Below are 14,177 nucleotides of genomic sequence, written 5' to 3'. Positions count from 1 at the left end.
CCCAGCAGAGGCTACCAGTGAGCCCCTGAAGATGAGGCCATTTCTGCCAACCCCTTCTTCTCTCCCTACTCACATGGACTAACAGTGCTGTGGCTGGGCAGGCTGTGCAGGGTGCACGTGGGTAAGGAAGGTAGGGCCCCTTGACCTCAACAGAGGTTCAAATGCCCACAATGGAACCCTTGAGGCAATACCTCAGCCAGGGGACTGGAGAGGCGATGGAGGCCCAAGCCAGAGGCACATCCCCATCAGATGGGGAAGGGGCTGCTATGGCCAGCTTTTTTTTTTGAGACAGAATCTCGTTCTATTGTCCAGGCTGGAGTGCAGTGGCATGATCTCGGCTCACTGCAACCTCCGCCTCCCGGGTTCAAGCGATTCTTCTGCCTCAGCCTCCTGAGTAGCTGGATTACAGGTGTGCGCCACCACGCCTGGCTAGTTTTTGTATTTTTAGTAGAGACGGGGTTTCACCATGTTGGTCAGGCTGGTCTCAAACTCCTGACCTCATGATCCGCCCGCCTCGGCCTCCCAAAGGCTGGGATTACAGGTGTAAGCCACCACGTCTGGCCTTGCCAGCTTTTTAACGAGAAGGGGCACTTGCATGAGATGAAAACCACTTCACCCTAAGGTGGTAACGGTATTGAGCAAGACAGCAATATGATCGGATGCCTGTAAGACACCTGAGTCCTTCCTGGAACATGAAGGGTACAAATAAACAAGACACAACCAGAAAGGCCACTTCAGATCCAATGTGACAAATTACCAGTAAGATAAGAGCTTTAAGACCAGTTAGGAAATGGGACATTAAGCCAAGAGGGAACTATGGAGAGCCTGAACAAACACAAAAACCACAGCAACGTGGGCAGGGAAGGAGGAAGCTTTTGCAGATCCCATTACCAGGCAAAGGACAGAGAAAAACCTCAGACGCTTCCCAGGTGTTCCCTGGAGTGTCTTTCACTGAGACAGGAAATTCAGGAGGGCAGACCACCTGTGTGGAGGAAAAGTTGAGCCCGATTTGGACACAAATCTGGTGAACCTGTCAGGCATTCACAGGCAGGCCAGAAGTCTGGGTTTGGAGCTCGAGAAAGGTCTCAGCTGATGGCTGGTCACAGCTCTACTCACTGGTTGAGATATTAATACAAAGGTGTTTGCTTTTTTGAGACAGAGTCCTGCTCTGTTGCCCAGGCTGGAGTACAATGGCGTGATCTCAGTTCACTGCAACCTCTGCTCCCAGGTTCAAGTGATTCTCGTGCCTCAGTCTCCCAAGTAACCGGGATTACAGGTGTGTGCCACCAAGCTCGGCTAATTTTTGTATTTTTAGTAGAGACGGGGTTTTGTCATGCTGGCCAGGCTGGTCTCAAACTCCTGACCTCAAGTAATCTGCCTGCCTTGGCCTCCCAAAGTGCTGGGATTACAGGCGTGAGCCACTGCACCCGGCCTACAAAGGTGTTAAACCCTCTCATCACCAGGTTGGTCTGGGTATGCAACAGGCCTTGGTATATGAGGTATAGCAGGGTCAGGGGTGCTGGTTGGGAGACTCCTCAATACACAGGGCATTGCACCAAGGCAGATGGCCTGGACCCACGGTGGCAATGTGGGGAAAGCGTAGGCATTTGCCAAGATGTAAGAAAATCACACTGGGGAGAAGGCAAGGGCTGAAGATGCTGAGCTTCAAGCCAGAGCCACAAGCCACGCAACAGGAAGCTGCTGACAAAGATGGCTGAGGTGGAAGCAGGTGCCTTATAAGAGCCACATGTCCTGGGTCTTTTTACATTTAATGCTATATCCTGTATCACAAAATCAAAACCATTTTAATGCAAATTAAAATCACAAGGTTGGACATGTTGGCTCACGCTTATAATCCCAGCACTTTGGGAGGCTGAGGCAGGCAGATCACGAGGTCAAGAGATCGAGACCATCCTGGCTAACACGGTGAAACCCCGTCTCTACTAAAAATACAAAAAATTAGCTGGGCATGGTCGTGGGCGCCTGTAGTCCCAGCTACTCGGGAGGCTGAGGTAGGAGAATGGTGTGAACCCGGGAAGTGGAGCTGGCAGTGAGCCGAGACCGCACCACTGCACTCCAGCCTGGGTGAGGAAGCGAGACTCAGTCTTTAAAAAAAAAAAAAAAAAAAAAAAATTAGCCAAGTGTGGTGACATGTATCTGTAGTCCCAGCTGCTTGGGAGACTGAGGTGGGAGGAGCACCTGAGCCCACGAGGTTGAAGCTGCAGTGAGCCTGGGTGACAAAGCAAGACCTTGTCTCAAAAACAAAAACAAAAAAAGCTTTGTATGTGCTCGTGGGAATGTAAATTAGCCACTGTGAAAAGCAGTTTGGAGGTTTCTCAAGAACTTCAAACAGAACTACCATTTGACCCAGCAATTCTATACCGAAAGGGAAATAAATCATTCTACCAAAAAGACACACGTACTCATATGTTCATGGCAGCACTATTCACAATAGCAAAGACATGGAATCAACCCAGGTGCCCATCGGCAGTGAACTGGATAAGGAAAATGTGGTACATATATGCAATGGAATACTACGAAACCATAAAAAAGAACAAAAGCACGTCCTTTGTAGCAACATGGATGTAGCTGGAGGCCATCATCCTAAGCAAATTAACACAGGAAAAGAAAACCTAATACCGCACGCTCTTCCTTCTAAGTGGAAGCTAAACACTGAGCACTCAAGGACACAAAGACCAGAATAACAGATACTGGGAACTACTGGCGGGGGAGGGTAGGAGGGACAAGGTTTGAAAAACTAACTCTCAGGATTATGCTCACTACTTGGGTGATGAGATCATCTGTACGCCAAATCCCAGCGACATGTAATTTACTCATGTAACAAACCTGCACATGCACCTGCTGAGCCTAAAATAAAAGCCAAATAAATAAAGTGTTTTGACTTTTATTTCCAATGGGGCCTTATCTGGAGTCGTTGAAGAAAAAGAGCATTAATTCTCAAATGGGCATCTTTCTAAATAAGGATGAATTTAAATGGAAACCTCCCCATCCAAGGAATCCACAAACCCAGAGGTGCCACTAGGTCAGACTTGGGATTCATCCACGGGGCAGGAGCTCGAATTTCTACCTTAGGAGTTGGCACCAGATTCTGTCTTCTGGTCAGCCTGCCTTCTACCCACTCCTGCCCTTAGGGCAGAGGCTTGGTGTGGGTGGAACGGCCCCCTCTCGTGGCACACCTTTTCTCCAGCGTCTCTGCATTCACATTTGCCCAGGGGGAACAGGGGGTGAAGAAGAGAAAGACCGACCAAGGCACTTTCAACTGCTCTTGGCAGGGAAAATGTGTACTACACCATTAGAAACAGCAGAAAACAGAAAAGCCACCTAAATGTCTGATAGAGGAATGCTGTTCTCAAATCAGAACTCTAAAAGATAAAGAAAATATACACACAAGTAAAAATTAATGATATATACTTCAAGGCTCTAGAAGGATGCACATGCAACGTGGGCACCAGGTTCCCATGGGAGGGCAGGATGCGCTGAGCGAAGGGAGGGGATGGGTTTTCCTTCATTTACAGATAAAATGGTACACTTCCTAGCTAACACATTTGTGTAACGCTAGCCCTAACCCTAACGCTAACCCCTTGTGCCCAGGGCTGACTTTCAATAGATCACAGCTAGGGAGCTGCTCTGCCACGGGTGAAACCCCGACAGCAGACTGTCATCCAGGAACAGCTTAGCACTGCGTTCCCTGCAAATGAACACACCTGTGCGACTTGCGTAATCTTAGAAAACAAAAAACTCAGCCTCTTGTGCCCTGAGGGATAACTTTCTCCCTTACTTCTTATCACTAAGTTGATGATAATATAAAATCTGATTTCTCTCATATCCCAGCAAGCCACAGGCTCTGATAAGGTAAGGACTACAGAAAGACAAATGGGTTGGAGCAGCAATACGCAGAGTCAAACTAAAAAGGCCACCTGGGACAGCTCTCGCCTCAAAGGAATGAATCCTGTCATTGTAAACCTTCTGGGAGTGCCTAGATACCTGTGCCAGCTTCGATAACATGGGCAGCTTTCTGAACACAGCTACCTGGGTGTGAACTAGGTGAGGGCAGAACCACACTTCTTTCCTCTTGTGGTGTTTCTACTGTGAGGTGCTCTGTCAGTGGGAACCTTCCTCTCCAGAGAGGCGGTGACTAACAGGACTTGTGAGGCTGGGGGCAGACCTGGGCATCACTGCCCTGCCTGTCCTCTTCTGCTTTGGGCAGAGCCCACCAGAGAAGACGTGTCAACTCCGCTCCTCCGTGCCGCCCTCATGGTGGCCACAGCAATGGCAGCAGGCTAGGCTTGGCCAGAGCTGTCCAGGACTGTGCAAGAATGCTTCTGCAATTCCCAGGCACAAGAGTAGGATCCCACCTGCCTGCAGACAAAATCCACATTCTCAGCCAGGTGTGGTGGCTCACACCTGTAATCCCAGCATTTTGGGAGGCCAAAGTGGGAGGACTGCTTGAGCCCAGGAGTTTGAGACCAGCCTGGGCAACATAGTGAGACCTCATCTCTACAAAAATAAAAAATAAAAATGAGCTGGGCGTGGTGGTGCAGGCCTATAGTCCCAGCTACTCAGGAAGCTGAGGTGGGAGGACCACTTGAGCCCAGGAGGTCAAGGCAGCAGTGGCCCCTGATCGTGCCAATGCACTCCAGCCTGGGTAACAGAGCGAGACCCTGTCTCAAAAAAAAAAAAAAAGATCCACATTCTCCAATATAAGCTTTGTCAGTACCAACAGTGACATTTTCAGCTCCTTTTTCCTTTACTCTTTTGTCCTATTTTTCAATCAGTTCAGAACTCAGGGGTAAAGAAGGGCTCGATTTAATGGGCCCTTTTGAATTTTTAACAGTGAGTAAGTTGGTAGAAGCCCAGATTCTTGTTAACTGCCAGATATAAAAACCAGTATCAAGTGTACTAAACTTTATAGACATCAACGGTTTTGTGAAAGAGCCCAGCCAAGCTCCTTTACAGTATGTAATTAGCAGTAACACTCAAGCTCAACAGAGCACCTGACAGTGAGCTGACCCAAGACGGCTCTATGAAGGAGGCTGATCTGTGCCACGTACTTATCTTGAAATTGATGGCCTTCTGTTGGGCTCTAGAGTAGAATTTATCCCTTTAAAAAATCAGCAAAAATCAAGCAATCTTCTTCTCCTTCCAAATTCTAAATCCTATCAGTCCAGTCACTGGACATTGCATCTAAACTGTTTCTTAACTTCCTTCTTCACACACTGTAAATCTGAACTCGAGACACATATCATAAATCGACTTTATATATGCATGCCTAGCCAACAACAATACTCTTTTATACTTTGACAATGACCCCCCATCCGCTTTTTATCACCTTGTTAGAGAAATCGGCTAGAAACAGTAAAAGGCTTTTGCAGCTTTTATTGCGTGTTCCTAAGCCAATGATTCAGTAGAAGGAGAATGGTTATCACTAAGCTAAACATAACTCATCCTCCCTCCCCTGGTTTCCAGTGGTTAGACAAAGTCTGTATTTTGCTGCTAACATAACAGTCAGGGGTGGTAGGACCGTCTCCTGACAGATGGCATTGATAACTTCTCGTGGGATAACCAGCCATGTTGTACCCCTTCTCCCTTTTAAACCGTGCTTAATAACATGTCATCAGTTTCTTCTTTCTTTTGAGACAGGCTCTCACTCTGTCACCCAGGCTGGAGTGCAGTGGTGCGATCTCCTCTTGCTGTAGCCTCAACCTCCTGGGCTCAAGTGATCCTCCCACCTCAGGCTCCTGAGGAGCTGGGGCTACAGCCACGCACCACCAAGCCCAGCTAATTTTTTTTTTTGAGACGGAGTCTTGCTCTGTCACCCAGGCTGGAGTGCAGTGGCGCGATCTCAGCTCACTGCAAGCTCCGCCTCCCAGGTTCATGCCATTCTCCTGCCTCAGCCTCCCAAGTAGCAGGGACTACAGGCGCCCGCAACCATGCCCAGCTAATTTTTTTGTATTTTTAGTAGAGACAGGGTTTCACCATGTTAGCCAGGATGGTCTCGATCTCCTGACCTTGTCATCTGCCCGCCTTGGCCTCCCAAAGTGCTGGGATTACAGGCGTGAACCACTGTGCCTGGCCTAATTTTTGTATTTTTTGTGGAGATGGGTTTTCACCATGTTGCCCAGACTGGCCTCAAACTCCTGGGCTCAAGCAATCTGCCCGCCTTGGACTCCCAGTGTTGGGATTACAGGTGTGCGCCACCGTGCCCAACCAACATCAGTTTTAAATAAACTGGATACATCACTCCTCCTATAGAAGATGGGAATGTAAGGATGGCTGGTATATATGAGATATAATGGGATTTTATAAACTAAACCTAGAAAACACTAAGTCTTTGATGAAGTAACAAATAAATGGGAAGAAGGAAGAAAGGAGTGCTCCTAGTAGACACAGACCCTGCCATGCTAATTGCTATGAGAAAGCCACAGTTTTCGGTAAGCACACTCTGCTTCCTAACTGTCCGAATGTTAACTGGAAAGTGGACAGAGGGTCAGCCATATTCTCGGGGATGTGGCTTCAAGTCCTTCTTCTGAGGGGCTCATGAGGAAGTTACTTTTCTAAAACTTGCATATGCAATGGTGACTTTACTGACCTTTTAAAAATGGCTGATTCACTAAGATTTCGGCACACTAAAATCACTGTGGCCATGTCCCAAAGACTCCGCTTCTACCATCTGTCTGTCCACGTGTGTGGAACAGCTGACAGAGCCAGCCATTCTGAGATATTTCTGTTAGGCTGAGAGGAAGTGGTCAAGGCCGCCTGCTCTTGAGCACATGACTACGTGCTTTCTATGAAGATCCATAGAAACTGCTGACCCAAGAGACTATCCCGGGTCTTAGCACCAGGAATAACTGTGTGAAGCCGTTATCTGACCATCCAGCTTTTTTTTTTTTTTTTTTTTTTAAAAAAGCATTTAAATTTGTTTTTAAATTATATAAGTAACAAACCTACCTGGAAGAAGCCTGAAGGGCAGAAAACTTTAGCAGCTCTGAAATGGTCTATTTCAGGCCACATGTGGTGGACTTGTGGGTGTTTGTTTTACTGTCATGGTTCCTAGCCCGCATATGCAGCACATATGTTGTTTTGGATGCAGGAAATATTACATAATAAAAGTTATGTAACTGCCCTCTCCTGCTTTATAAGCACTGGGAATCATGCAACTGCTCATGTTTCCCTTTTTGCACAGACTGCTAGAGAGCTCAGAGCCCAGTCTGCAGCCTGCCTCTCCAGAGAGGCAATTCACAGCATGCATTTTTTGTACCAGCCTTAGCCCTTGCTTACTTTTATTTTTCCCACCCTTATTTTCCCTTAACCACAATTGCTTTACTTATTTTTATTTTCTACCTTCTCGTTTCTCATATTTATGTTTTCTCATATTATAATAAACTTCTTCAAATCTACTTGAGAATTAGGTAGGGTATAAATTTTCTTTTAAATACTAAAAAAAAGGCTTCTTTTTATTAAGACTCTAATATTATATTAATGTGCAAACCCTTACTTAAAAGCTGTGGCTCTGACCCACAGGGGTGCCTCAGGATCACACAGGAGCCTCATTCCAAATCTATACAGCTGGCTTCACAGGGCTTCACCCACCCAGCCTGTGAATGGGGCAGCAGGTTGGTGTGAGCTCCTGACCCATGGGTTCCTGTACTTTGAAGACTTTGAGAGACAATGGTGTCTCCCCTGGTTAAGAATGCCTGCCTCAAAACCGTGGGCCTTCAGGTGTGCTAGTTTAAGGAGGACACACGATTACCTATGTCATATTTGGCCTAGGTGATTCAGGGATGCATAACCTGAATCTAATTATAAGGAAATATCAAACACAAAAGGAGAAATGTTCTTTTTTTTTTTTTTTTGAGACTAAGTCTTGCTCTTGTCCCCCAGGCTGGAGTGCAATGGCACGATCTCAGCTCACTGCAACCTCCACCTCCCAGGTTCAAGCGATTCTCCTGCCTCAGCCCCCCGAGTAGCTGGGGCTACAGGTGCCCGCCACCATGCCTGGCTAATTTTTGTATTTTTAGTAGAGACAGGGTTTCACCATGTTGGCCAGGCTGGTCTGGAACTCCTGACCTCGTGATCCACCCGCCTTGGCCTCCCAAAGTGGTGGGATTACAGGCGTCAGCCACTGTACCCAGCAAAATGTTCTATTTTTTTTAAAGGGGGAAAATTATATTCTTCTAACATGTTAATGTCATATAACTCAAAGAAAGGCTGAGGAAATGTTCGAGATTAGAAGAGGCTAAGAGCTGTGCCAACTCAATGTGACAATTGACCCTAGATGACCAGAGGACGGGAAATGCAATGAAGGACATTATTGACTCAACTACCAAAATTGGAAAATGGACAGTAGATAAGGAGGCTGTATCAATGTTAAATTTACTGAAGTTGGTAACTGTATAGTTATATGAGAGAATACTCCTAACCTTAAGAAATACACACTGAAGTATGTAGGAGTAAAGAGTCATAATATATATAATTTATCCTCAAATAGTTCAGAAAACAGATTTTGTGCATATGTGTGCGTGTTCACTTGTGTGTAGAGACACAACAAAGGAAGGGGCCAATGCTAGCAGCTGGTGACTCTGGGTAAAGGATATACCAGTGTCCTTTGTGCTACTTTTGCAGTTTTGCAATTATTCCAAGTAAAAAGTTAGGGGGAAAAAAAAAGTGCCCCTGCTTTAGACCACACAACTTCCACCATGGCAGTGCTTTTAAAAAAGGAGAATAAAGTTTCCATCCACTCCTACTGATCCCCAACCCTGGGAGCCCCCACTGAGTGGCTGCAACTGATAGGCAGAACATGCCTCTCTCCTCACCCTCCCTAGGCGGCCAGCTTTCAGCTGTACCCTCTTCAAAAACAGATTTATTTTCTTTCTAGGAGTTTCTAGACTTCATAAGCCAGCTTAAATGCAGCCTCTTGCATGTTATTTTTTCATGCTATTTTTAAAGTTACATTCTTTTTAAATCTGGGGGGCTAGACCACGGGCAGCCTGCCCTGAGTGCAGAGCCTCACCGTCCCAGGCCTCGTGAAGTCCACACTATGTGCCAGGCTCTGCCGCATCTGGTTACTGAACAGGCGGACACAGACGCTCTGGAGGTACTCAGGGGTGATCTGCAAGGAGGACACAAAGACATCTGGTGATGGCATGAAACTCACTGAGGGACACCTGAGGCATGCTGGCAATTATTAGAGCGGTCTCTCAACAGCTTTCTGTAAGGCATGATGATGAGGTATGTAAGCCAGAAAAATAATCATTTGCTTTAACATCAGAGCTCTTGGGAGGAGTGAAAGCACCGGCCCTGACAGAACAAGGTGCTAACACACTGCAGGTGTGCTCATGAGCCATCAGACTGCAAATTAACTGACTCCACTTCAGCTATCTCCACTGTCATGTAGAATAAACAGATCCTAAACCATTTTGGTAAATTCATGTAACAAAGTCACTGGACAATCATAATGTGAGGGAAAGAGAGCCAAGCTTCAAATCTGAAGATCAGGGCTCAAGTCCTGGACTCAAGAAGACCAACAGCTCTGCCTCTCGCTTTCCACACCTTTAACGTAACAGCCACAGTGAGCAGGTAAATGAGGTCACAGATATGCCTAGCACATGACAGGTGGCTTGGCCAGTGCTTGCTGAATGAGTGATGGAAACGCTTTTAATCAACTATCCAGTGCTCGATAATGTGCAGCTGAGCTGCTGTCACCATCAACACTGCTGGATCCTGCATTCTCCTTTAGCATCTCCTGTGCCTCTCTCACCAGCTACGAGAATTCAGGATTGACATACAACATCGAAAGTGGTCATCTTGGAATTTTTTTCATCCATTTTCTTTTTAGAAAAATAATGTATGCTCATTTCAATGTACAAGTACCACAACCTCTCCTGAATCCCACCCTTCCCCCACAAACCAATCCCTGAGGATAGCGACTATTAAAAAGTGTACACCCTTCCACACTTTTTTCTAGGCATGATAATTGAAAATAGCCTCCTCTTCCACAGCTTCATGATTCCACCTGGGGGAGCTTCCACACAGCAGTAGAAGCAGCTGCTCCCCAGCCCCTTGCTCATCTACTTGCGTGGGAGGAAGGCCATTCCCCCGGACTGTGTGGGAAGCAGGGCTACTCCACCCCTGGGGAGCTGGAAAGGGCTGGGCCCTTTTCTCTCCTCCTGGACCTCCTGCCTATCTGCTAGAGACTTCTGGTCTGCTTCAGCCGCATAAAAGGCTCTGTCCATCCTGCGGCAGAGGTCTGTCATCCTTTGTTACATAGCTACATGTGAAGTGACTCAGAGAAAAAGGAACCCCATCCCAGGGCTAGACCTCCTATATTATCCTGAGTCCATTCCTTCTGAATTCCTATAGTAAATTTCTATAGTATTAAAATTTAAACATTCCTTTTTCAGGCCTGGCATAGTGGCTCATGCCTGTAATCCCAGCACTTTGGGAGGCTGAGGCAGGCGGATCACTTGAGCTCAGGAGTTTGAGACTTCCCTGGGTAACATAGTGAAATACCATCTCTAATAAAAATAAAATAAAAATTAGCCAGGCACGGTGGCACACACCTGTAGTCCCAGCTACTCAGAAGGCTGAGGTGAAAGGATGGCTTGAGCCTGTGGAGGTCGAGGCTGCAGTGAGCTGAGATTGCACCACTGCACTCCAGCTAGACAACAGAGTGAGACCCTGTCTCAAACAAACGAACAAAAAACATACCTTTTTCATCTTGTATTTTTAATCTTTCTATACTTATTCCTTCCCTACAACTAGAAACACGTTCACATATATTTCATATTAAACACATACCTTCCCCGTCTTCTACCCTAGATTTTCTTCTTCTTCTTTTTCACCCTAGATCCTTATCTATCAATTACCCTCTCAACAGCTTCTCTTTACAGCCAAGGTCCTTGAAAGAACCGCTTGCGTTTACTGTCTCAACCCACCTTCAACTTTCAATACAATGTGAGCAACTTTCCACCTGCGTTCCTCCATGGAAACTCGTGTGGCAAAGCTCACGACCAGTGAACTTCTGAGTGTCAAAAACACTGGATACTTTTTAGGTCTCTTCTTCTGGAGTTTTCTGTGGCTTTTGAGACTTTGGATCAAACCCTCAGTTCTGAAACTGTTTCCTCCTTTAACTTCTGAAACTGCTAGCAGAATCATTTATCTAATAAGCCAATCTGATCATGTCACTTTCTTGCTTAAAACAGGAGAATGAGTGAAGAAAATGGATGGCTGACCAAAAAAATATATATATACGTATATATATATATACACATACACATATGGCCAAGAGGCCAAGAACAATACATGAAAATATACTCAGCCTCATACATAATTAAAGAAATCTAAATTAAAATATGCAGAATGCCAAGTTTTACTTACCAAACTGACAGATTTCAAAGTTTAATCCTATTTGGTGTTGCCGTGTGTGGAGAAATAGGTACTCTCATACATTACTGGGGGAGTAGATATTGTTGACATTTTAGGACAAATAATTTGGCAACCTCTATCAAAATGCTCATGCCCATACCTTTGCCCTAGCAATTCCACTTTTAGAATTTTATCAAGATGTACAGTATATACAAGGATGTTCACTGCAACATTTTTTTGTTATAGCAAACAAAAAAACAAAAAATCTAAATGTTCATCACCAGAGATCTGATAATGATTCACCCTTATAATGCAATTGTGTATAAGAATTAAAAAGAATGAGGTGGATCTGGTCATATGGAAAGATCTCCAAGATATATCGAAAGAGAAACAGCAAGTTTCAGAAGAGTAATGAATCATATGATCCCAACTAAGGGTACAAATGCTGTACGCATGTGTGTATACACACACACACACACACACACACACATGCATATGCAGAGAAATGTTCTAAAATAATACACAAGACAATCTCAGTCTTGAACATCAATAAGGAAATGAATCTACAGCATTGTGGTGAAGGAGCTTTTGCTCCTTACTACACACTTCTCTGAATTGTTTCAATCTTTTACCAAGAGAACACGGTTCTTTTACATTAGAAAGGCTAGTAAACAGTCCAGCTTTCCTCCTCTGACCCATCTTTTTTTAAATTAAATTAAATTTATTTATTTGAGACACAGTTTCATGCTGTTGCCCAGGCTGGAGTGCAATCTTAGCTCACTGCAACCTCTGCCAGCCAGGTTCAAGAGATCCTCCCGCCTCAGCCTCCCCAGTAGCTGGGATTACAGATGTGCTCCACTACACCTGGCAAATTTTTGTATTTTTAGTAGAGACAGCGTTTCGCCATGTTGGCCGGGGCTCTGGTCTTGAACTCCTGACCTCAGATGATCTGCCCACCTCAGCCTCCCAAAGTGCTGAGATTACAGGTGTGAGACACCATGCCTGGCTAATTTTATTTTTAATTGTATATTTTTATTGACAGAGGTCTCACCATATTGCCCAGAGTAGTTTCAAACTTCTGGCCTCAAGTGATCCTCCCGCCTCAGCCTTCCAAAGTGCTGGGATTACAGGCGTGAGCCACTGTGCCTGGCCTGAATTATTTTTTATAACTGCAGTGTGAATCTACAGTTACTTCAATTTTTTAAAAATCTGTATATCCACAAATAGATTTTATTGTACTTTATAAAAAGTCAGGAATGAGATAAAGACGCCCATGATGACATTATTCAACAATATCCCATAGGCCATAGCCAATGTACTAAGAAAAAAAAGTTAAGATAAATTTTAAAAGCAAAACACAAATATTATTTGATGATAACATGACTGTCAATCTAGAACAAAGAAGAATAAATAAAAAAACCCAAGATTAATGGGATTCAGAAAGGTAGCTGGATACGAAACCAATATTAGAAAATCAGTGGCTTTCCTATATGACAGCAGGGCATGTCCCCCTCATTTTTTTGCTAGCACATACTTTTCTGTTGCCAGACAATTTATCCTTTGCTAATATTAATCAGGTAGAGGCTGGGTGCAATGGCTCACACCTGTAATCCCCAGGACTTTGGGAGGCCAAGGTGGGAGGCTCACTTGAGCCCAGGTGTTCAAAATCAGCCTGGGCAACAAAGCAAGACCCTGTCTCAATTTTTTGAAAAATATATTTTTTAAAAAGGGCCAGGCGCAGTGGCTCACACTTGTAATACCAGCACTTTGGGAGGCCAAGGCTGGCAGATCACCTGAGGTCAGGAGTTCGAGACCAGCCTGACCAACATGGAGAAACCCTGTCTCTACTAAAAATACAAAATTAGCTGGGTGTGGTGGCACATGCCTGTAATCCCAGCTACTCAGGAGGCTGAGGCAGGAGAATCACTTGAATCTGGGAGGCAGAGGTTGCAGTGAGCCAAGATCACACCATTGCACTCCAACCTGGGCAACAAGAGCAAAACTCTGTCTCAAAAACAAAAGAAAACAAAAGAATAAAGTAGAGAAATAAAGATATGGCAGATAGTACGTTAAGAAAAATGGGTAAAACACTGCAAGCAGCTTGATAAAAACAGTAAAAAATATCAGCTTTATCTCCTTCATGCCTGTTGGCTTTTGGAAATAGAGCAGCAGGCACCACTGGCTTGGAATGGAGAGAGGCAGGCTCCATCTGCCATATCAACATAGTCCATGCTCATAAGCCTTCTTCATTGCCAAAAGACATACACACAATTGGGGATCTTCCTTACCATCTTGCCGCTGACTGTGGCCTCTAGAGAATCCACCAGCTCTGCTGTGACTCCAATGAGATTGTGGTAGTCGGCCTGGATCTTATTGTACCGTTTGAGGTATGTCATTGACCTACGTTCAGCTTCAACCAGCTGCTGGTGGAGCTGCTGCAACATTTCTAGGAAGACAGTTAAAACAAACCACATCAATAAAAATCCACAATATGAAAAATAATTGTATTCTTCTCAAAGAACTACCATACTTTTTGTCAGAATGTTTCGTTGTAACAATAAACTGGACACTATTTGTGTTTCACACTTACTTCTATTTTATGCCACATTTATTTACATAGTGCTTTGTAACCACTGACTAAAAATTTCGTTTTCGGGAAGTTCAACTCAATCCTCACTGGGTTTCCTAAGAAAATCTATTCCCTTGACTGAACCTCATGCAATTTCTTTTAGTTCTTCTAGGTCTAAGAAAATAAACATGTCTAGGGCTAGTGGTGGCTCACGCCTGTAATC

General features: G+C 45.0%; 1 protein-coding gene across 28 annotated transcripts in view; it reads right to left on the bottom strand.

Annotated features, from left to right (window-relative positions):
- Positions 1-14,177, bottom strand: part of ARMC9 (armadillo repeat containing 9) — a 181,889-nt gene that overhangs the window by 131,219 nt on the left and 36,493 nt on the right. For 18 of the 28 annotated variants that reach the window (XM_063712517.1, XM_054548730.2, XM_063712518.1 and 15 more), the window contains 2 exon segments: positions 13,674-13,831; positions 9,032-9,130 (listed from right to left, as the gene is read on the bottom strand). In XM_063712517.1, coding sequence (XP_063568587.1) covers positions 9,032-9,130; positions 13,674-13,831 — 257 coding nt within the window. 28 annotated transcript variants of the gene reach the window in all.

The sequence above is a fragment of the Pongo abelii genome, chromosome 11, assembly GCF_028885655.2.
Source record: "Pongo abelii isolate AG06213 chromosome 11, NHGRI_mPonAbe1-v2.0_pri, whole genome shotgun sequence".
NCBI classification, from domain to species: Eukaryota; Metazoa; Chordata; class Mammalia; order Primates; family Hominidae; genus Pongo; species Pongo abelii.
This window is presented reverse-complemented; position numbering and strand designations above follow the sequence as displayed.